At 40.8% G+C, this 23,932-nt stretch overlaps 1 protein-coding gene across 32 annotated transcripts in view; it reads right to left on the reverse strand.

The window, feature by feature from the left end:
* The window catches only part of ANK2 (ankyrin 2), a 699,882-nt gene that overhangs the window by 88,579 nt on the left and 587,371 nt on the right, over positions 1-23,932 (reverse strand). For all 32 annotated transcript variants that reach the window (XM_069593465.1, XM_069593447.1, XM_069593452.1 and 29 more), the window contains 8 exons: positions 20,789-20,986; positions 17,312-17,410; positions 16,665-16,763; positions 10,471-10,668; positions 6,158-6,256; positions 5,093-5,191; positions 1,260-1,358; positions 221-319 (listed from right to left, as the gene is read on the reverse strand). In XM_069593465.1, coding sequence (XP_069449566.1) covers positions 221-319; positions 1,260-1,358; positions 5,093-5,191; positions 6,158-6,256; positions 10,471-10,668; positions 16,665-16,763; positions 17,312-17,410; positions 20,789-20,986 — 990 coding nt within the window. The remainder of the gene's footprint in view (positions 1-220; positions 320-1,259; positions 1,359-5,092; positions 5,192-6,157; positions 6,257-10,470; positions 10,669-16,664; positions 16,764-17,311; positions 17,411-20,788; positions 20,987-23,932) is intronic.

Below are 23,932 nucleotides of genomic sequence, written 5' to 3' on the forward strand. Positions count from 1 at the left end.
TACGTTGACAAAAGGAAGCTGAAATCCCTATGAGCTGTGCAAATGCGTTTACATCTGCATACTTCAAGGTACACAGGCTCTTTACAATATATTCACCCAAAGTCTCTACAACCTGTTCACACAAAGAAGTTCAAACACTCAAAACATTTTGTAAATGAAAATGCCTGTGGCTTAAAAACCACAACAACGGAGCCAAAGTCGATGGGTTCCTTTTACTTACCGTGGTGGTGGTGGTGACCTCCTCCGTTACAACCTTCAGGGTGTCCACCACGGAGATGTAGCCCAGACGCTTAGCAATCGCCAAGGCAGTGTTGCCATTCTGAAGAGCGAGCGAAAGAGAGAGAAAGGGAAGTGAGAGCGGAGTGGAGGGATGGCGGGGTGAGCCAATGAGCTCACCCGCGGCTCCACATGAGCCAGCATTTTCTTCCAAAACAAGGCACAGCTTAGGAAAATCACTAGTTTTTACCATTACATCTGAATCTTCTTTGTAACTTCTTCAAACTATAGCCCAGGTCACCATGGTAACACAACAAGCTGCATCTGCCTGCTCTAATAAGAAGCACTCGATTGCTTTAACCCTGAGGTTGTCAAGGAAGCGCTCCGAATTCTGTACTGTGCTTAGGAGAGTCACCTTTGAATCCAGAAGGAGGCCTCCGAAGAACAAGAATCAAGTACACTCAGCCCTCATCAGCAGGCAGGCCATCTGCAGCAGGTAAGATGTTACCACAGGGAACGCGGCAACATATTTAGCTACAGCTGTGCAGAAGTTCTCCGTGCAGCAAAAGAACACTAGCAAGCAACTGAGGCCCCAGGCCAGGCCACTGGGGATCTCGGTTGGTTTAATTGCACCGCTTAGTTTACATTTCAATGGCTCCACATCCCAAAGAGCTCAGTCGGAGCCAGCGGCCTCAAAAGGCGTACTCCCTTAAGAAGATCGGGCGGGAGGGGTGGACTCCGCTCCCAGCCGAGAGCCAGCTGGAAGCCGAGCCTGCTTCCGCAGCCCGAGCCGAGGGCCCCCTCCCGGGAGGGAAAACTGAGTCAGGCCTCTGCACTCTCTCCCGGGACCAGCGCTCTCAGAAATCACATGCTGATTTCTGGAAATCCCGGGCTTTCCCCCCCCCCCCCGAGTGCGGAGGTTTAAGAAGGATGTAGGGGGCTGGGGGACTCAGCTCGGCCAAGCGGCTCCCGGGAAGGGGGATTCTGAGTTAATCAAAGGGAAAGAGGGGCAGCGTGGTGAGGGGCAGCCGGCGCCCCCTTACCGCGGTGGCGGCGTTGGGCTCGGCCCCGCGCTGCAGCAGGACGTTGACGATGTGCGTGTGGCCTTGCTGAGCGGCCTGGTGCAAAGGCGTGTAGCCGTTCTGCAGGCGGCGGCGGCGGCGGACCCAGCAGCGGTGTGCGGGAGAAGGAGGGAAACTAGTTAGCCTTCTTTTTGAATTTCGTAGTCTTATTTACACCCGAGTCGGCGCGGAGGCCTGTTTCTCTGCAGCAAGATATCACCAGCAACCCATTTTCTCAGCAGCGAAACTCCCTCACACCTTATGGTCCGCTAAACAAAGAGGCTGGCTTCTGAAATTAGCAAGATCGACAGACTCCAAATGGTAACTGATATTATATTTTCACCAATTAGCATTCTAATTAGCATTCACAATGGATATGCTGAGCGAGGAGATTTATAATGAGGAAGAGTGTTATCAAAGCGATTCCTTCCCTAGGAAAAATGGAAGCCTCAACTGTTTAACTGAAACCTAGGAGGATCATACAAACCAGTTTGTTCACTGCGACTTCCTGCGTCACTAACCTCTGGGCTAGTTTTAGCAATTCTAAACCAGTGACAGTACATCAAAACCTTCTATTCCTTTCAGAAAATCTTCAGTCAAAGATGTACACACTGAACAGAAGATTTCATTGGAAGCTGAGTGGCCCAGTTTCAAATAAAAACTCCTTTAAAAGTAGGTTCTTTTAAACATTCTGGTCTGAACTTTCACTTAGATCAAAGTTCTGCAACTGTGATTTGTGAAAAATTGTAGCTGAGGTTAGTGAGAAGCCAATCTTGCTCAGAACTCTAGGAGTGCTAGGGATGGTACAGATTGGTTGCATGCTGCTGCTGCTGCTAAGTCGCTTCAGTCGTGTCCGATCCTGCGCGACCCCACAGACGACAGCCCAGCAGGCTCCCTCGTCCCTGGGATTCTCCAGGCAAGAGTACTGGAGTGGGGTGCCATTGCCTTCTCTGGATTGGTCGCATATGCACATCAATGCAAGCAAATTGCACTGGAATCCTTGGAGGCACAGTGAAACAGTAATAGCTGTCGTGTCCTAAGGACCCATTTTATGCCAGATATTGGATCTTATCTTTATTCTCTTAATCTTTACTACCATTCTGAAAATGAGGGTGCTTGGTACATAGTAGGTGTCTTATAAATGAATCCATGAACAAATGAGTGAATGAAGAACTGTCTCCCTATTTCAGAGATGATGAAAGTGAAAATAACGGGGCTAAGTCATTTGTTCACAATTATTCTAGGTTCCGATCCTAGGTAGCAGATCATGAAGACAACGACCATCAGATTACTTTTTTATTGTCCACCTGCCTCAGCCCTGAGTCCTGGGCTCTAAGCTCTGGGCAGCCCATTCATACCTTAAACGTGTTAAGAGTATACATCCCCTATTTCTAGTGCCACTCCCTCTTCATGACCCACAGGCACATTTGCTTCTCCTGTCTACATGAAGTGACTATCTCTATGCTGCTAAAAAGAACACTACAGGCCCCAAATAGAGTCACTTATGCCAGGCAACCCCACCACACTGGGGCTTAACACCTAACCTAATAGCAGCTTCAACCTCCCCAGAAATGTCAACTTAATTGTCAGTCAGGAATTTTCTGGTCTGCACCAAGGAGATAATCCACCACGTGGGCCCCCTGCATACAAGGAAGATGAGGTAATCTGCCACTGAGACCCCTTCTGTCTGCCATACATAGGTTACTTTTTTTTTTTTTCTTTACGACTTCCTTGTTCTGCATTTAGAAACCCTTCCCTTTCTGTCTTCCTTGGGAACTCCTCCCTACTTGCTAGATGGATGCCACCGATTCATGACTCATTTAATAAAGCCAACTAGAGCTTTAAAATTTACTTGACTTAAAGACTTTTGAAAAAGCAATGCACAGGGTGTCACATGACTCCGTCTATGCTTTCACTTGGGCCTTTCCATCCATGGGGATGTACCGTATGTGTGAGAGTCTGTCTGAGGATCTCTCAGACTGCAATGTCATCAGCTCAGCCTTGTCTGCTATGTATCCCTGTAATGAGATGACTCCAGGAAACCTGGAAATAAAAATCAACTTCAGGGACTCTGAAAACATAGCTGTTGCAGGCACTCTGCTCTCAAATCAGGCAATCCATGGATATTTCAGGAGCATAAAATAAGTAATATTTCTTAATTTTTTTTTCCCTTTCCATTGCGTTTATAAATACTACACCAAAGTTTTACAAACTTTTCCAAATTTTTATACCAAGTGATGAACGTTTGAAGAGTAAAGGAAATACACATATTTTCATAGCATCAAAACAATTTGTAGTAACTATGGTTACATATGAGATGTGAGGAAGAAAACTAAATTTCTTCTCCAAAAGTGTCATTCTATGTGAAAACATTCTGAAGTGTATTAAAAGACTGTCCTTTGGGGTATGGATCAATCCACTCCTCTGAAGAGATATGAAAAGAGAATTCCAACTGCAAGTAAAATCTACATAGTTCACTTTTTAAAAACCTTAAAAGTTAAACTGAGATTTTTCTCTAAATGTCCATTTGAATGCAGATCAAACCCAAGGGAGACAAATGATGCTATCTAGACCACATGTTTGGCTCCTCAATATTATAACTATTTCAACAGTCAAACACCTAAGATAAAAATATAGTAAATATTTTCAAGTTCTGCCAAAATCTCTTTGCATTGCTGCATTAGGCCTTACAAGAGAATACCTGGATTCCAAGTCTTTTCTGTAGTACTGGTACGTGAACTGACTCAGCCAAAATGGTATTACACATTAATGCCTGAGGGAGACCTCATATTGGAGCTTTTAAATAAGTCTCCAAGTACAGTTTCATGAGAACTCAAGAACTGCTCAGAAACTAGGCAGTCACCATTGTTGCCTGAGCCAGATTAGAAGTTTTGTATCTCAAATGTTAATAGTATAATTTTAAAATAACTTTAATTCACTTACAAATATGCTTATGTATAGACATGCTTTTGTTTATGCTTCAAAGAGGATATGAAAAAGCTAACTTCTGAAATTTGTGTATGTTTCTAATTAGTATCACCTTGAATGATGACTTTGAAAAATCCTGAATGTGCTCACAGTAATTTACTTGAGCCTACTCACATAGCTGAAAATTGGGGATTTGTGATATATAAATGATGCAATTACATACATTTTTGGGCTAAAAAAAAATCGGAGCTCGTAGCTTACACTATGCATAGTACCAACAGTTATTTTACCCATTTCTCTTCCCTTGAAATAACCTGAATGTACTGAAGTGTGGTGTTATGTTCCCATCATGCTTTGCAGGATAGACCCCTTCAGATTACCCCAGGAAACATACTCAGCTCTATATTATCCTTGAAAACTCCCAACCCAGGCTTACCTATTACTGCCTCACTGAGCACAACCACGTGGTATTCCAAATGTGACAAGAGTTCATTAAAATGAAAGGCAGGCAGTCCAGGCGGCCTAATTGTATTTTCTCACTATGGGAGGAGGGCTGGGGGAAGGGGGGTCAAGGCTCTGAAACAAGGTAAAGGAAATCGGCCTGAACATCAAGATGTTCTTGCCGGCATCTATTGCATCCTGCCGTGAATTGTTAAATCAATGTCAGCTACTTGAACTTCCTAACAGAAGTAGTTCTGAAGCTGACCTACATGGCTGTCAAAGGTTATTACAAAGAAAAGTCTCAAACAATTGCACAAAGCTACATGGCTTATTCAAAATCACTAGAAGCACTAAGAGGAAAATATGTAACTATGGTGAGCTGGTGAAGTGTCCCTGTGGCTGAACCAATGGTTCACAGAAAACAGAAATGAGCGCAAGCATTTTACCTTGGTTTTTGCGTTGACATTTGCTCCCTGCTTCAGAAGGAAGTTGACCATTTTCACGTTTCCATAGTGACAGGCCACAATTAAAGGAGTGTAACCAAGCTATAAAGAATAATAAGTAAGTTACTACTCCAGTGGTTAACACTGAAGGGGAGAGGGATTAGGGAGAACTTCAGTTCTGGGAGGATTGGTAGAAATTCTGTTTGCTTGTACAGATATTATTAGCAGATGATATATGCATCCTGTGGATACAGACATAGAGCAGACCTCAGAGCATAGGAACTTAACGCAGCACAGCAGATCCGTCACTGGGCAACTTAACCTGACAAAGAGCTAAGAGAGAGACACAGATAATAGGATCTGAAAGCAAGGAAGAGAGACTGAGTCTAATAGGATCCAGAGGAGACGCACAGAACACAGAAAATTTTGTGTTTGCTCACCTATGGGAATAAGGTGAGCTCGGAGAATTTAATGACAGAGAGAGAAAAGCTGTTTAGAAAGCAAGGACATGGAGGCAAGCAGGCACAGAAAGAAGAAAGCAACTCATTTTGCCTAACAGATGTGATGAGGCTGCTGCTGCTGCTAAGTCACTTCAGTCGTGTCTGACTTTGCGACCCCATAGATGGCAGCCCACCAGGCTCCCCCATCCCTGGGATTCTCCAGGCAAGAACACTGGAGTGGGTTGCCATTTCCTTCTCCAATGCATGAAAGTGAAGGTGCTCAGTCATGTCAGACTCTTAGCCTGCAGCCCACCAGGCTCCTCCACCCATGGGATTTTCCAGGCAAGAGTACTGGACTGGGGTGCCATTGCCTTCTCCGATGTGATGAAGGGGAGAGGGTAAACTTAAGCCTGCAAAGTTGGAATCTTTTGGTATCTTTTGCTATCCATTTGACTTGATTCCAGCAAAAATGGAGCACCGTTACATATCTGTGAGCAGAGAGAGCCACAATTAAATCAGAATGGCCGTCTGAAGGGGCGGGGACTTGGACTTGGGGTGACATGAATGTGGGCCACTGGGAATCATCCAGGATAGGACCTGTCCCGACATCAACAGTGACTGGCTTTACCTTTGTGTGAGCATCCTGGTCAGCCCCGTGCTTGGTGAGAACATCGGCGACATTCACTTTATCTTCCTGGGCGGCAAGGTGTAAAGATGTGAGTCCACTCTATGGAGAGAATGAAACAAGGGGGTTACATTTGAAGAAGAAAATACACAGTAGCATCTATAATAGCACGTCGTGCAAAAAATCCTGGAAAATTCAGAACCGCTCCCTAGAAACTGCATCTTTTGATATCTAAAACAAACCCTCCAAGTGAATATAACTTTCCATCAAGACATGCTCTCTAAGTTAATCAACACTGCCCTCAAATTACATTTTCTGTATTGGGTACTTATATTACGATGTGAGATTTTAAAATAACCCAGCTAATAAGCTTCCAAACAACATTCATTTCAAACCCGTTCTGATTCTCCTGCTGAATCTATTTATTCACTTGAATAACTGATCAACCAATTACTACTTCTACTTTATAACTGCAGCAATAATGTATATTTTCATCAGTAAAACATCACATCAATGTAAAAAACATCCAGAGTTACAGGAAATGAGTTCAGAATAAATTTCTCCAGCACCCAAAGACAGGATACTATTTTAGGGATTTACCTAAGTGATAAATAGTGACCCGATCACTCATATATCACGCCATATATTTGGCCAGTTATATGTAAATTTCCTGGCATAGGTACATCAAGTAATTACTTTAAGTAATTAGGCATGCAGATAAAGTACAGTTAAGAATTAATAAAAGAATAGAGAACGGAGGGAAAAGTGATTTATTGTCAATGACAGCCTCACTACATATGTAAGTATCTCCCATCAAGCAAAACTGAAATTTAAAGGGTATCTTTAAAACCTAAATCACTTGTATGTTTAAAACGTGTTTTTTGAGTACCTCTCATATGCCAGGAAGTGTCCTAGACACTTGAATACATCAGTGAACAAAAGCTGCTGCCCTTTTAGAACTTACATTCCAGCTACCAGGATATTCACCTGGAGAATCCCAGGGACGGGGGAGCCCGGTGGGCTGCCGTCTATGGGGTCGCACAGAGTCGGACACGACTGAAGCGACTTAGCAGCAGCAGCAGCAGCAACAGGATATTCATAAAATATGTTCATCTCCTGCTGTATCGTTCAAACACCTAGCGTATTTATCCTCTCCCGGTGCATCTTGCCTCTCCATACTGCGCTATCCTACTTGTCCTCTCAGTTGGCACTCTCACTCCCCGAGCTCATATCCAATCAAAGTGTCTCAACTATGGCCTGCAGGCCGGCTCTCCTGCAGGCTGCTTGGGTTGAGAAATCTAAACCACGTTCTTCAAAATTCATGCTCTCTAGCCATGGTGTTACTTCTATAAAGTGACACGTTCTCTGACCTTTAAAAAATCGAAGTAATAGCTACAGAGTAAAAAAAAACAGAAAAAGATTCTCCAACTAGAGAAAGTTTAAGTCTTTATGTTTAAGTCTGAGGCCTTTTAATTCGTAGAGTTCTGACTGAGCTCAGCTTTGAGTTTCACAAACCGTAAGAATGAGATGGAAGATACACCCTTCTGCATTACAATGTTATCATTTCTAAACAAATAGTATATAGTCCCAAAGTACAAACATTATGAATATTAGGACAAAGCAGATTTTTCTTCATACTGTTATTCTCTATATTAAAATAGCAAACATAAAATTATTTCCCCTTAGAAATAAATAATCAGTCTTTTAAAAATGTTACTGAAGTGATCATTAAATGAAGTAATCATCAGATGTCTCAAAGGCATCTTTAATGGCATTCCAAATGTATGTGCTGACTGCTACATTATTTGCAGAATGGATTTTTTACAATATAAGATGGCAAACTAACAACCAGTGTATAAATCTTCTACAGTTTATTATGGTAAAGGTACATCAAATTATGTATACCTTCCTAATAAATTAAGAAAACAGAAGATGTTGAAAGAATTCTTTTCAAAAAAAAGTAATCTATTTCCTAAGATGCACTGGTAGACTCTACAATTGGTTTTATTATTAGATGGGTGATTGGGTAAGGAATGAAATATCTATTTCTGTATTATAGTTCTTACTGAGAAATAGCCACTTAGAGCATAGTAGTTGATTTTGGTTGACCTTTCTTTCTTTTTGGCCACACTGAGTGGCATGAGAGATCTTAATTCTCAAACCAGGGATTGAACCCATGTGCCCTTTAGTGAAAGCATGGATTCTTAACCACCAGACCGCCAGGGAAGTCCCTGATTTTAGTTGGTCTTAAATAGAAAAAGAATATATGTATGTAGTTTGAAAGAGCAATGGAAAATTTATTATTAGCTTCGCTTATTATCTAAGATACCTTCACAGTTGCATTTTCCTGTATTTATTTCATATAAATTTATTATTATAATTTATAAAATAAATAACACCAACCAAAAAGCAAAGTTATATTTTTCGATATCATATTGTTATTTAGATATATCTTAACATATTTACTAAAGTTTTACTCCAGTAACAAATACATCATCGTTGATCTTTAGGAAATCACCCAGTATTGAAATCACATTATACAGATAACATAAATACTTTGTAATTCAAATGGAATATTCTTCTCCATTGCTGAGTGGAGAAAATATTCAAAAATACTCATTAAGTATTTGTTGACTGCTAAAATTGTCTCAAAAGAAGTAATATGTTTAGAAGAATACCATCAGGGAGGACACAGCAAACTGATTCTAGATAGATGTGTGCGATTTTTATGAATTAAAAATTACACCATCAGAAGCACAGTGTGATCAGTTTCACGAAATATCAATTCTACTCAAAAGTTTGCATGATTCGTTTATGGATTTCTTGTGTTTATTCTCAAATGAAGATTTGTTTTTAATGGTCAATAAACATATGACTCATTTGTGTACTGATGTAAAATGAAATATTCTACCACTGGTTTCATGATGAGACTGTCCCCAGTGAGCTAAAAGACCCCTTGAGTCCCATGATTTTAACAATCACAAGGAAACCCATGCCCCAGACTTTAAGGATTGTCTGACTGACACATTGAATTTCACCGTAAAGCATCTTCATGTTCATTCTTGTTAAAAATGCAAATATCTTTTGGAGGGTTAAGCCTATAATTCATCTCACCATACTTTAAAAAAGGATCTCTGAGGCCTTTTGATAGAGAAGAGAGAAATGCATAAGGGCAAGGAATGTACTGGAATACTTCTGAGGGATTAAGGCACAGAATAGGACTCTGGAGGCTGTCAAGACACTCTGTCTTTTTCACAGCTCTTTCTAAAGGACATAAGCTACATAACCTATTTACAAATGTTATTAAGACCAACTTACAATTGAGTCTCCAAAAGTAATAATTAACTCAACAGTGAAATGTGGAAAATATCTTATTTGTTTATTTGTGGGAAATCCTAAGAAACTTAACTTTCACTAAACCCACACCATGTGTTAAAAAAAAAGCATCAGAAGATATAAATGATGACTAACTTATAAACAAGCTCCAATTTTTTTGTTTCTCAGCAGCTGGTTCCAATGGAGTACAAAGAAGTGTAAAAAAAAAAAAAGATAAGATACATAAATAGACAGGGTTATGGATATATATGGAGAAAGACTGGCATGTACTTGCAAAAATTTTAATATCTTTTTCCAATATGTCCCTGACTTGCTCTATTATAGTTAATACACTTGTCCACAAAGGCTATTCTCTGGAGAGAAGCTTTATTAAAAACACTGATTCTCTGACCACCACCATAACCACCCAAGCTAAGCAGAAATCATTAGTTTACTGAGTTCCCTGCTACTGATCAACAGGTGCCTCTGATGCTCAGCCCCGTTGAGAATGACTTGGGTTGCAGGCACAGAACGACAGCTTAGAAGCAAGTGTTTGGATTGGGCCCAAGATGAAACAGCCAAGTCTCCTCTCTCTCTGGAATCTGGAAGTAGGACCAGCAGGTTCTATAGCAATCTGGACAGCTGCTTGAACTGTGGTGATACTAACTCTTGGGAGCGATAGGATAGCCTCTCTGGTCACAGACATAGAGAAGCAAAGGGAGCAGGCACACAGAGAGAGGAAAAGGATACCAACTTGCCGGAAAAGTCAGGACACAACCAGACAGCCCTCCAGGCAGAGTCTGTGAGCCTTGCCCCTCACTTCCTTCTGATTTTCCAGCCCCTCATAAGGCTTGACTCCTTTGCTTCCCTTGAATTCTATAAGATATCCCTGTTTGTCTCCAATACACGCCCCCCTTTTTGTTTCAAATTGTCTTAGATTGGTTTCTATTTATGTTCACTCAAAAGACTCTTCGCGAAAGCAAGAGGCCAAACTGGAATACCTTGGTTGCCATGTGGATATTGGCTCCCTTATCCAGAAGCAAGGTGACCATATCTGTGTGTCCCTCCTGCGAGGCCAGATGGAGTGGAGTGACCCCTTGCTTTGTCACGATGTTCGTCTCTGCTCCGTAGCTCAGGAGTGTGGAAGCTATCTGCATTTGATTCTTCTTGGCAGCAATATGTAAAGGAGTGTAGCCATTCTAAAAAAATAAAAACACACCTATGTTGTAACCTTAGCCATTGCCCTGATGTACGCCTAATGGAAATAAGAATCCCTAATCAACAGAAAAGTTAAAAAGTAAGGTTATAAGAAATCCAAATTCTTGCTCATCGTAAGTTTCAGTCCAATAACACCCAAATCTTTGCAAACCATTCTACTATAAGACAGATATAGACACAAATGCCCCAAAGCTTAAAATCTCCCCATCATAATGCTACTCCTGAAGAACAACAAGCCAGATTCCTCATCTACATCACCGTCCTTTAAATACCTGGAGATGGTTTTCATATCTCCCTTTAGTCTTTTTTTCAGGTTAAATTTCCCATTCCTTCAACTATTCCTGACAGAAGCCCCATTTCTAGAGTTCTCCATTGAGGAGGACGTGCTTTGGACTGACTCTCATTTGTTAATATACTTTAGATATGATTTTAATAACACAGAATAAAACAGCATTATTTCCATGATCTTGTTTTAACACCCCTACCAATGTGCTTCAAGTTGGAGTGTACTTTTTAATCATATAACAATTATTTAGTATGTGCCTACCATAGCCAGTCAGCGTGTGTGGTGTGGTGAAAAAGATTTCTGTTATTGTTCAGTTGCTAAGCCATGTCCAACTCTTTGCGACCCCATGGACTGTAGCACACCAGGCCTCCCTGTCCTTCACCATCCCCAGGAGTTTGCTCAAATTCATGTCCACTGAGTCAGTGATGCTATCTAACCATCTCATCCTCTGCCACCGTCTTCTCCTTTTGCCTTCAATCTTTCCTAGCATCAAGGTCTTTTCCAGTGAGTTGGCTCTTAGCCTCAAGTGGCCAAAGCACTGCTGCTTCAGCTTCAGCATCAGTCCTTCCAATGAATATTCAGGGTTGATTTTCTTTAGGATTGACTGATTTGATATCCTTGCTATCCAACAGACTCAAGAGTCTGAGAGTCTTCCACAGTTCCACAATTCAAAAGCATCAATTCTTCAGGGCTCAGCCTTCTTTATGGTCCAACTCTCACATCTGTACATGACTACTGGAAAAACCATAACTTTGACTATATGGACTTTTGTCAGCAAAGTGATATCTCTGCTTTATAATACCCTGTCTAGGTTTGTCAGGGTTTTCCTTCTAAGAAGCAAGAGCCTTTTAATTTCATGGCTGCAGTCACTGTGAGAAGTGATTTTGGAGCCCAAGAAAACAAAGTCTGTCTCTGTCACTTTTCCCCCTTTTCTCTATTGGCCATGAAGTGATGGGACCAGATCCATGATCTTTTAAATGTTGAGTTTCAAGCCAGCTTTTTCACTCTCTTCTTTCACCCTCATCAAAAGGCTCTTTAGCTCCTCTTCACTTTCTATCATTAGAGTGGTATCATCTGCATTTCTGAGATTGTTGATATTTCTCCCAGAAATCTTGATTCCAGCTTGTGATTTATGCAGTCTGGCATTTTGCATGATGCACTCTGCATATAAGTTAAATAAGCAGGGTGATAATATACACCCTTGTCATACTCCTTTCATAATTTTGAACCAGTCTGTTGTTCCATGTCCAGTTCTAACTGTTACTTCTTGACCCAAATACAGATTTCTCAGAAGACAGGTAAAGTGATCTGATATTCCCATCTCTTTAAGAACTTCCAGTTTGTTGTGATCCACACAGTCAAAAGCTTTCACCTAGTCAATGAAGCAGAAGTAGATGTTTTTTCTGGAATTCCCGTGCTTTCTCCATGATCCAATGGATGTTGGCAATTTGATCTCTGGTTCTTCTGCCTTTTCTAAATCCAACCTGTATATCTGGAAGCTCTCAGTTCACATACTCAAAGCCTAGCTTAAGGGATTTTGAGCATTATCTTGCTAGTATGTGAAATGAGGACAGCTGTATGGCAGTTTGAACACTTTTTGGCATTGCCCTTCTTTGGGATTGGAATAAAAACTGACCTTTTCCAGTCCTGTGGCCATGCTGAGTTTTCCAAATTTGCTAACATATTGAGTGCAGCACTTTCACGGCATCATCTTTTAGGATTTCAAATAGCTCAGCTGGAATTCCATCAAATGATGGAATCGTCATTTGATGGAATTCCATCAAAGCTAGAACAAATTCTAGCTTTGTTCATAGTGATACTTCCTAAGGCCCACTAACTTCATACTCCAAGATGTCTAGCTCTAGGTGAGTGATCACACCACCGTGGTTATCTGGGTCATTGAGACCTTTCTTATATAGTTCTTCTGTGTATTCTTGCCACCTCTTCTTAATCTCTTCTGCTTCCATTAGGTCCTTACCGCATCTGTCCTTTATCATGACCATTCATGCATGGAATGTTTCCTTGATATCTCCAGTTTTCTTCAAGAGAAGTCTGATCTTCCTCATTCTATTGGTTTCCTCTATTTCTTTGCATTGTTCATTTAAGGTTTTCTTATCTCTCCTTGCTATTCTCAGAAACTCTCCATTCAGTTAGGCATATTTTTCCCATTTTCCCTTGCCTTTCACTTTTCTTCTTTCGTCAGCAATTTGTAAAACCCTCTCAGACAACTGTTTTGCCTTCTTGCATTTCCTTCTCTTTGGAATGGTTATGGTCATGGCCTCCTGTACAATATTATGGGCCTCAGTCCATAGTTCTTCAGGTACTCTGTCTACTAGATCGAATCTCTTGAATTTATTCATCTCCGCTGTATATTAATAAGGGGGTTGATTTAGGTTAGATCTGAATGGCCTAGTGGCTTTCCCTACTTTCTTCAATTTAAACAATAAAATCAGCTTATATTAATCTTGTGGCCAACTAAAATCCTCAACCTCCTTTTTGTCTCTAAAAGCTGCTCAAAGGTAGAAATATGAGGCTACTAGTTTTACGTGGGAGTTTGTGGAGAGAACCAGAAACCAGAGAACTCAAACTTTGCTTATAACAGCCTAAGTTTAAACCTCATACTTAGTTAAAAGGACAAACAGATTAGCAAAACTCCGGAACAAGTGAAGTCTGGAACCTACACTGTTTCCTTTCCTCCTCTTTGTGAATTCTGGTAGAATTTTTCATGAAAAACAGTGACTTGCCATTAATTGTGAGACGCTGAAGGGAAGCACAGCATACTGATGAAGTGCTTCTTATGAGACTCCTAAAGTCTAACTGCAAAGTGTACTGAAAAACGAAAAGGGGCTTTGAGACTTTAAAAGGCCTCTGTATAGTCATGAAATCTGGAGCCTCACACATCCCTATGTTATCCCACTGTCTCCTTCTCTCCAAGTCAACAGAAGCATCTTTCAGTTCCAGTGGACATTTCCCTCTGAGCTGCTCGGGAAATTCAGCAGCTCTTCCTGGAAGTCTTTTCACAGGCCCCTTATGTTCCACGTGATCTAGAACACTGCACTTGAACCATGGGCTCTACTGAATAGAACAGCACATAGATTATTGTGGACCCTATAAGTTTACAATTTTTTTTTTTTTTTTGCAGTGGGCTTTCTTTCTTCAGCCCCAACTCTCCCCAGTCCTGTAGCACAGACTACCAAAGCTAAGCAAAGTATCAGTAAACCTACCAAGGTAAGGTAAAATCCGGGACTCATGTAGAGAAGGACAGAGAGGTTTTAAAAAATAAAAAGAACAACACAAGAGATCAAAGAGAATGCTGTTGTAGCAATATAAGAGGTCTGACTGTCCAGCAGATACTTAACCTGCTAGTCTGAAGAACCCTCCTAACTCCATATAGAGTCAAATTTTGGGGAACCAAATAACAACAACAAACCCAATGAAAACTAAGAAAGGATTCTGGAGTTTGATAGAAAGAAGCAAAGAGGTTCCAGGATCCCAGGGACTGTGTGTTTTGGGGGCAGGTGGGGTGGGGTTGGGTGGGGTGGGGTGGGGATGGATGGGGTTTGGGGGCGGTTAGGGTGCTGTAGTGAGCAGAGGGTCCAGAGTGGCAGTAGGGCTGGGGTCCGCCCACTGGCAGCCTCTTGGAGCAGCCTCAGAGCTGTGTGTGTGTGTGTGTGTGTGTGTGTGTGTGTGTGTGTGTGGCAGATGGGGTGGGGTGGTTTGGGGTGGGGGATGGATGGGGTCCAGAGTGGCAGTAGGGCTGGGGTCCGCCCACTGGCAGCCTCTTGGAGCAGCCTCAGAGCCGCAGGCCTCATGCTCCCTGACAAGCCGGGGCAGGTGAGCAGAAGATACGAGAGGAGCCTCTGAAACCTGCCCACTGCAAACCCTGGAGCAGAGGCTGCTCTCCCCAGTCTTCGGGACTCTGTATGTTTGCTCCTGAGTAAGGACCACACTTTGTCCAGGTGAGAGATCAAGGCTATATTTGTCTCTTTAGAAAAACCATACACTTTATAAGTTAGGTCTTCTCTCCCTGGTAGATTGAGAGTCTCTTGTGGGGGGAGAACATCCATTTATAGTTTTACAACAACCCTTTCTTTACATATATTAAGAGTTCAGATAAAGAGTTGTATTGGGTATTGACAAAGTCTTTCTATCTTTGTTCAAAATGGTCAGCCTAGAAAGTTAATGGAAAAAACACTGGGATGTTATTCCATTGGGATAGTTGCTCAGTCTTCATTTTTTCACTAAAATGTATTGGGAACCTACATACAACTTTATGAGACACCTCAGAGACATACAAATGTGAGTATCACATGATTACTGTCCTCAAATAGTTTATAGTCTAGTAAGAAGAAAGACATTTTATGACAAATGCAGAATTGATGACATTATAGAGAACAGGGGTTATCAATAAGAATAGTATATGCAATAATAAAATCTGCCCTGTTCTTTTGATAAACATCACAAGCTATATATTTGTAACAATAAAATATGTGTATATATATTTATACGTACACATATAGGCACATATATAGGTATGGGTAAAAAGTTTAAGTATTTGTAATAGTTTATCATATATAACATTTTTATATACAAAATATTTGGTATTATACAAAATATACTTCTAAATAGAGTATTCCATTTTCTTACGTATGTATAATGTATATAATTTAAATAGACATGTGAGTATATATGTACATATTGCTATTCTAAAAGCGGGATAATTCTCTCTCTAATGCTGTGGGACACAACAGCCCTAGTAGTTAAGAGTACTGGCTCTAAAGTCCGATTGTCTGAGATCAAATCCTTGTTCTGTCAATTCTTAGTCATGTGACTTTGGACTTACAAACCAACCTATTTAAATCTCACTTCCTCATCTGTAAGATAGAAATTATTACCCTAATCTCACAGCATCATTATGAAAGTAAATGAGACATTGCTTGTCAAGTGTTCGGCATATAGATGCTAACAGCTGTTGCTCTGCTATGTCATCTAATATAGCATGAATATTTTTCCACCACAATAAATAGTTTCTTTTTAAATAAACTCTGACATGTTTTCAATACATGTCTGCTGAATGAATAAATGCAGCAGACAATAACGACGTTAGGTGTTATAGGACACTCGTGTATTTTCAGTGTAATAAAGAGGCGGCTCGGATGATAGAAACATCATCCAAAGGTTCAAGTCTTAGTTGGAGCTCTTTTATGAGTTGCTACTACACATACTCCCAAAAATGCATTCCTAGACTAGAAATTTAAAAGGATGTATGCTATAGTTAACAAGCATGCAACATTTAAAAACCAAAGAGCATTTCATAGAGCACAGTGGAAATTCTGAGAAAAAAATGAGCAAATAAAAGGGTGGGTGTATCACAACATTTGGTTTATACAAGAAAAGGAAAAACCTGAACTTTCTCAAGTCAAAACTCATACTTCTGAGTCTAAAACACGGAGTCCTGGCAGAAAGAGTCATCTTTCCTGGCTCCTGGGCCCATCTCCTTAATATTTGCCGACTTGTAAAAAAATTTTAAAAGGTTTTGTGGAATCAAATGGAAGGGAAAAAATGTTAATACCAAAAGCTACTATCAGTACTAGTTGCAGTTATAACAATACCGTATGTTTAAAAACCAGTTCCCACGCACCATCAGAACAGTTACATCCTACATGTGTAAGCCATTTCTGGGCTCCTCACCTTGGCCGTGGCGTGAGGGGAAGCACCCTTCTCCAGTAACAGCAGCGCCACCTTCTGGTTGTCATAGTGAGCAGCAACATGGAGCGGGGTAAGGCCATTCTGCAAAGGGTGTGTTTAAGTTTCAGTATTAATAAATTAGCATTAGCTGCTGTAAAGCTGCCAGGATGCATGGAAACTGATACAGATTAAGTTCACGTTAATGCATTAATATAGTCAATAGGAAAAAATCAAAGTAAATATCTCATGATTTTCATGCTAGAAATGTAACTAAAACTGAAAATGAGCAGTTGAGCTTACGATTAACACAGAGCATCTGGATTCCACCATAAAAAAACGTCTAAAATGCCATGTAAGAATTATTACATTAACATTGCAAGGATTCTTCTTAATATACAGAAGTTCTGGACCCTGTTGTGATACCAACACACGTTTGAGACACAGCTTGTTTAAACACCTTCAGAATCGGTATGTATGTGGACAGGTCATGGACAGACACCTGCATCATGTCTCTTTGGCATAGTTTCAACAATTATATTGATATTTCTTTCAGAAGAGTGAGAAAAATATCTTGAAACAGCGACCCCCCAAGTTTCCAACTTAACCGAGTTACAGGCTAAGAACAAACGTGCATTACTGAAAACTTTTACCTTCCCCGCAGAGTCTGCGGCAGCATGGCGTTGCAAGAGAAGTTTTGCCACATCCAGGCTTCCATACTTGGCAGCTACGTGCAAAGGGGTAAAACCCTTCTGAAAATGGGAAGAACAAAAGTAAAATGCAGCATTTGTCTTTGTGACTGCTAACAAAATCATTTTAACAAAACCTACTAAGCAAACTATGTTGATTCTCCACTTGGGAAAAATACTGGAAACATTAAATCTGTTAGTCATAAACGAGGACTAGAATAAGGAATAAACTTTAACAAGCAAGAGTTTGGCTTGATAGACTGGACAAAAAAAAATCTTATTTTGAGGGCTTGGAGACTGAAATTGGACCTTATAGGCTTGGAATGCGCAAGGGTCAGTAAAATAGCTCTGATCTGTGAGTGAAAAAATATTCCTGTCTTTTTCTTACCTCTAAAGTTAACAGGATTAAACCAATAGTGCCTTCTGTCCAGACTCTTTTTTCCTATTCTTTTCATAATATCTGAATTCCAAATTTCTTCATCTAAGATTTAGGGTATTTTAGCAGTCATGATAAAATAAAATGATTTGTGATTCAGCTGATAGCATTTCCTGCAGAAATAGCAAGATGAATGGTGGACAGAACAAAAAGTGTTCACCTTAAAAACCACCTCTCTTCCTGACTGTTATCCCTTTTCTCAGAAGACCCACCCTTTATCTAATACCTTTTGGAAAATACACTTTACTTCTGGCATTCTATTGAGCTGATTAACACCAGATTAACTGTTGCTCTCCTACACGTTTGTATGTACAGATTCAATGTCTTGTGTGCCTAATCCACATCACTCTGTAATTAGCAGTCTGTTACAAATATAGCCAAGCTCCTGGACTCAGATCTCTAGGATGGCACAGCTCCTACACCATGATCTCAAATCTATCCTATTGGCCAGACAATCTAACCACACGCTCTTCTGGCACTGCGGTGGGTGTGGGAGGATTCTAAAGCTAACCAGGCCTTGCAAAACACACACAACAAACACACCTGGGTTAAGTGGTCTAAGATATGCTCTATCCTCCAGAGCACTTAGGCCCTCGTCAGAATACAGAACATCCCTCAAGAAACAACGCTGCTTTCTCATGGTATCACTTTACACATTATTTTTAACTAAGATGTCTTTTCTTTTTGCTTTTTTTGAACCTTAGGTACTAGTCAGTCTTTGGAGGAGAGTAAATCTGCTTTTTGCAAGCGTGGGAGGAATATAAGAAGTCCATTTAAGCCAACATATGTTATTAATACTCTCCTCCCTACACACAATGACCGGGGTGACCCCCAGGGTGAAGTAGAGTTCTTTGAGACAAACCACGTGGTAAAGAAGAAAAAAACTAAACTTTTATCCTTAAAGTCTTGCTGGAATAGTGGTCCAGCCCCTTTATAAATTTGGAAACTATTATTAGACAAGACTACATAGAATCTTTACTGTAGAATCACAAAATAGAGGGTGGAAAATCTCTCTTGAGTCACACATTTTCCTCCTTCCCCTATGTTAATCTCATCAGGATTTCACTTGCCCTCTGATATTTATAAACACACAAATAGCTTTAATAATGATGAGTCAACTACTCTTCAGAACCCCAGGCACTTCCACGGTGGAACTGTTTTGTTTAATAGTTTCTTCTATTTAACTGTCGTAATTTAATATTGCTTTAGATATATCTTTAATTCTAAAAATCTTTGAAAGACAAGGGACAACTATATTTTATTCCCTATTTCTGTATTTTGCATATCTGAATTTCATTTATTTATCACCTTTGTCTGAGGAGACAATCACCCAACCTTTCTTGGGCTGCTATTGCTGCTATTATTATTATGGAGTTGACCCTTGAATAAAATGCGTTTACACTGTGGGAGTTCACTTATATGCAGATTTTTTGCAGTGGCAAATACTATAGTACTGCACAGTCTGCATTTGGCTGAATCCAAGGCTGTACAATGGATATGGAAGAAACCAGGATACAGAGGAAGTGCGGATACGAGGACAGACTGCAAGTTATATGAATATTTTCTACTGCATGAAAGGTGGGTGCCCTTAACCTCCTCAGTGTTCAAGGATCAAATTTATAACGGATAATGGACTGCTTCTACAGCTAAGAGGACAGAAGCCACAATACTTCAGTTTATACTTGAAAGCTTCCTTCTCTCTTAGATGTAGTATTTATGTCTATTTATTATGAGCAAGCTTCCCTGGTGGCTCAGAGGTTAAAGCATCTGCCTGCAATGTGGGACACCTGGGTTCGATCCCTGGTTTGGGAAAATACTCTGGAGAAGGAAATGGCAACCCACTTCTGTATTCTTGCCTGGAGAATCCCATGGACGGAAGAGCCTGGCTGGCTACAGTCCACGGGGTCACAAAGAGTCGGACATGACTAAGCGACTTCATTTTTACTTTCATTATGAGCAACTTGAAGGTATCTCTTTAATAATCTGAATCACTTTTGGACTTGTCGGAATTATTTTGCCCTGCAAATTAATTCAGTTGTTGTAGGCTGTAACATGGCTCATTCTCCTCTTCTGGACTAGTTCATTTCTTTTGCTCCAGTAAATTGTGTTCATTTTTCATTCTAAGTCACATTCAAATAGTGGATCTCAAATAGAATGCGTCAAGTGGAAAAAAAATTGTCTGCCCTAGCATTAAACTTTGAACATAACTAAAATTCTGTGATATAGATCTTCTTTACAAAATCTAATTTTCTAATTAGATTAGAATTAGATTTAAATTGTCTAATTTTATATTAGACAATAGTGACTAATAAAGTATGATTCTGCAGCCCACTTCTGTTTAGTCCACTGTTGAACCACCGTGAGCTGGTTAAGTAGAAACCAGAAAAGGCGTGATAGCTGATACCAAGGTTGGGAAAATGCAAGATTAAATAAAGTGAACTTCTAGGTGGTACTCTTAACAAACTCTTAACTCTTAACAAATACAGTACTGCCAATCTAATGCAGTGTTCTTTTCCTCACTAGTAATACTAGCTCAATGCTATTGGGAATAGTATTTTTTTCCCTTGTGGCACTATATTAACAGATTTTACCATGGAAAGTGAAGAGAATGTAGCCCCTGCTTTATGGAAATCATCTTAATTAAAGTTCTAGGGGGGATTCCCAGGCAGTCCAGTGGTTAGGACCCCACATTCCCACCGCAGGGAGCCCAGGTTTGATCCCTGGTCAGGGAACTGAGATCCCACAAGCCAGACAGCCTGGCCAAAACAATAATAATAATACAGTTCTAGAAATAACACTGGCATTAAATTAGAAGAAGAAAATCCAGCCCTCTTTATTGAAGACACTATACGTGATCTCACAATCCCCCTTGGTCATCTGGAAAATGAATCTAAAACATGCAAAGAGAAAGAAGTGAGTGGGAGGCTGACAGGAGCCCCGCCCTCCCTGCCTCTGGGACACAGGGCTGCTCCTGGTCCACGTCGGCGGGAAGCCACTCTTCTCACCTTGGTTGCCAAGGAGTGGGCTGCCCCCGCTTCCAGGAGGACCGAGGCCACGTCCACCTGCCCTTCCCTGGCAGAGATGTGCAGCGGCGTGTACCCATTTGTAGTGGCCGCATCTGGGTGAGCCATATGTTGCAGAAGCAGCTGAACAATTTCTGTCTTACCCAGGCGGGAGGCAATATGCAAAGGCGTCTGTTCCTCCTACAACTCAAGTCAAGGAAAAAGTTAGTGCCAGGATACACCGAACTTTACCAACAATGCATTTCACCGAGATGTTTCATGATGTCTTCTCGGAATCTCTAGGAACCTCTACCCCAGAGGAAATTATTTCAACTCTGACCACAACTTATATCTTATTACAGAATGACAAACTCTTCCTCAGATTTTTTAAAAGTAGATATTTCCATGAACTTGGTCATTGTTTTCTGTACATGCCAAAATGCTTCTCAACTCATTAAGGCTTCAGCCCTCACTGATGTTTAAATATAAACCAGCTTATGGTTCTGAATAAGAAAGAAATCTAGTCCAGAAGTCCTAAGACCTAGATTCTCATCCAAAAGCTTTCACCGAGAGACAGTATTCTGGGAACTGTATCAAGAGAAAAAGAACAAAGGATGCTGGGAAAATGTTATTATTCCACTTAGCAAGCCAAGGATACTCATGCTGGTTATTTTCTTCAAGGAGAGACTGTGGATAAAGAAGATATCGTAATCTAATTTTAAAAGATGTCATTCCAGGAAACGTAGCAGACAGGTCTGGGACTTGCATCCAGGACTTCAAAGATCAAATGGAAGTCTGGCAAGAAGATAATGGGGTTAAGAATTTGCCAAGTGCTTTTCATTTTAAAAAGGGAGAGGATACAGCTAGTATAAGAGACAGGAAGGACACATTCAAGGAGGCTCAAGAAAACACCTGACTCTAATGTGTGGACAGGAAAACGTTTTCAGTGTTCAGAAAACCAGGCCAAACTATTCTCTTATAAAAAGAAAATTGTGGGTAACCTTAGTGATGAAAAGAGGTATATCTCTCATCTGCCCAAGGGCATGTCCTAACAAAGGTGAAGGAGGAAAAGCTGGGCCAGCTTCCAGGGCTAAGAATGAATAGAGAAGATACAGTGGGGAAGAACTATTCAAAAAACACAGTATCTTAAAGTTATAAGAAAAGAAGTATTAAGAGGGAGTGAAAAGAAGAGATGAAATAGCCTATATGCATTCCAGGATGGTAAGAACAAAATAATAAACAGTAATTGTCAGACTTTATTTTGGGGGCTCCAAAATCACAGCATATGGTGACCACAGCCATGAAATTAAAAGACGCTTACTCCTTGGAAGACAAGTTATGACCAACATAGATAGCATATTCAAAAGCAGAGACATTACTTTGCCGACTAAGGTCCGTCTAGTCAAGGCTATGGTTTTCCCTGTAGTCATGTATGGATGTGAGAGTTGGACTGTGAAGAAGGCTGAGCACTGAAGAACTGATGCTTTTGAACTGTGGTGTTGGAGAAGACTCTTGAGAGTCCCTTAGACTGCAAGGAGATCCAACCAGTCCATTCTAAAGAAGACCAGCCCTGGGATTTCTTTGGAAGGAATGATGCTAAAGCTGAAACTCCAGTACTTTGGCCACCTCATGCGAAGAGTTGACTCATTGATGCTGGGAGGAATTGGGGGCAGGAGGAGAAGGAGATGACAGAGGATGAGATGGCTGGATGGCATCACGGACTCGATGGATGTGAGTCTGAGTGAACTCCGGGAGTTGGTGATGGACAGGGAGGCCTGGCGTGCTGCGATTCATGGGGTCGCAAAGAGTCAGGCATGACTGAGGGACTGAACTGAACTGAATTATATAGAACTGGGATTTTAGAAAAATTTGCACTTTCTAAATGTCTTTCATGTACTCGACAAGTCCTATGCTTATAACAGACCTCAAAGGAAGGTGTAGGATGTATTAGTCGGTCTTTTCCAGAGGAATTAAATGAGTTCTCCAGGACTGTCCAAGGTTATTCAGTTATTAAAACAGAACGTGAACTCAGGCAATGGATTCTAAAGACATTTCTATGTCTATTCATTCTACAGAGACAATATGACGGCCACTAAGAAAACTAATGGGCTTCCCAGGTGGCACCAGTGGTAAAGAACCTGCCTGCCAATACTGGAGACATAAGAGACATGGGTTCGATCCCTGGGCTGGGAAGATCTCCTGGAGGAGGGCATGGCAACCCACTCCAGTATTCTTGCCTGGAAAATCCCACGGAGAGAGGATCCTGGTGGGTTACAGTCCAAAGGTTCGCAAAGAATTGGACATGACTGAGCAACTTAGCACACATATAAGAAAACTAATAGGACAATGGGGGATTCTCGATAGAAAAGGAAACTGACAACACTTTAAAAGATACAACTTTCTCTGAAATATAGAGGAGATAAGAGACGAGTGAAGAGAATTAACAACTACCCAAATCAATGGAGAGCAAAAACAACAGCAACAATCAAAAGACCAAAGAACTTGAGGACAGCAATCATGAACATCTGTCGTTTCTGGGTGTCCTTTCTTGGACTTCTGCCCAGCAGATTTTGACAGAGGTGGGTATTGCACGTGACACGCTCTAACATGTGTTTTCAGCGAGCAAGGGAGAGAGTTGAGGCAATGATAACCCCTCAATCCATAGCTGGGAAGCGACAAACCTTGACTAGTGGTGACCGAGTAACTGGCTAAATTATCAGTGTCTCTTGGTTCTTAGACCATAGAGCATTAAGGTACTTGTTTTTTGTTTATTTTTAAAGTTAAGAAATAAGCTTTCTTGCCTAATTTCTTCAATTTTTGGTACAATCCTATCTGAAAATTGAAAAGGAAAGAACATACAGATTCAATAAGAAAATTTTTCCACCTGAAATCAGAGATTCTAAGACTTCTGAATGTGTGGGTTGTTGTTTTCCTGTTGAATAACAAAGGTTTAATTTGCCACCCCCAGTTAAAGCTAATTCAATTCAAAACAAAGAATTGGGAAAGCAGAGAAGATGATATTCAAGAAAAACTGTGTGTCTTGACCTTCTCGGTCTCCTCCAACTATCAGTTCAGTTGTTCAGTTGTGTCCGACTCTTTGGACCCCATGGACTGCAGCATGCCAGGCTTCCCTGTCCATCACCAACT

Source organism: Ovis canadensis, chromosome 6 (assembly GCF_042477335.2).
Source record: "Ovis canadensis isolate MfBH-ARS-UI-01 breed Bighorn chromosome 6, ARS-UI_OviCan_v2, whole genome shotgun sequence".
NCBI lineage: Eukaryota > Metazoa > Chordata > Mammalia > Artiodactyla > Bovidae > Ovis > Ovis canadensis.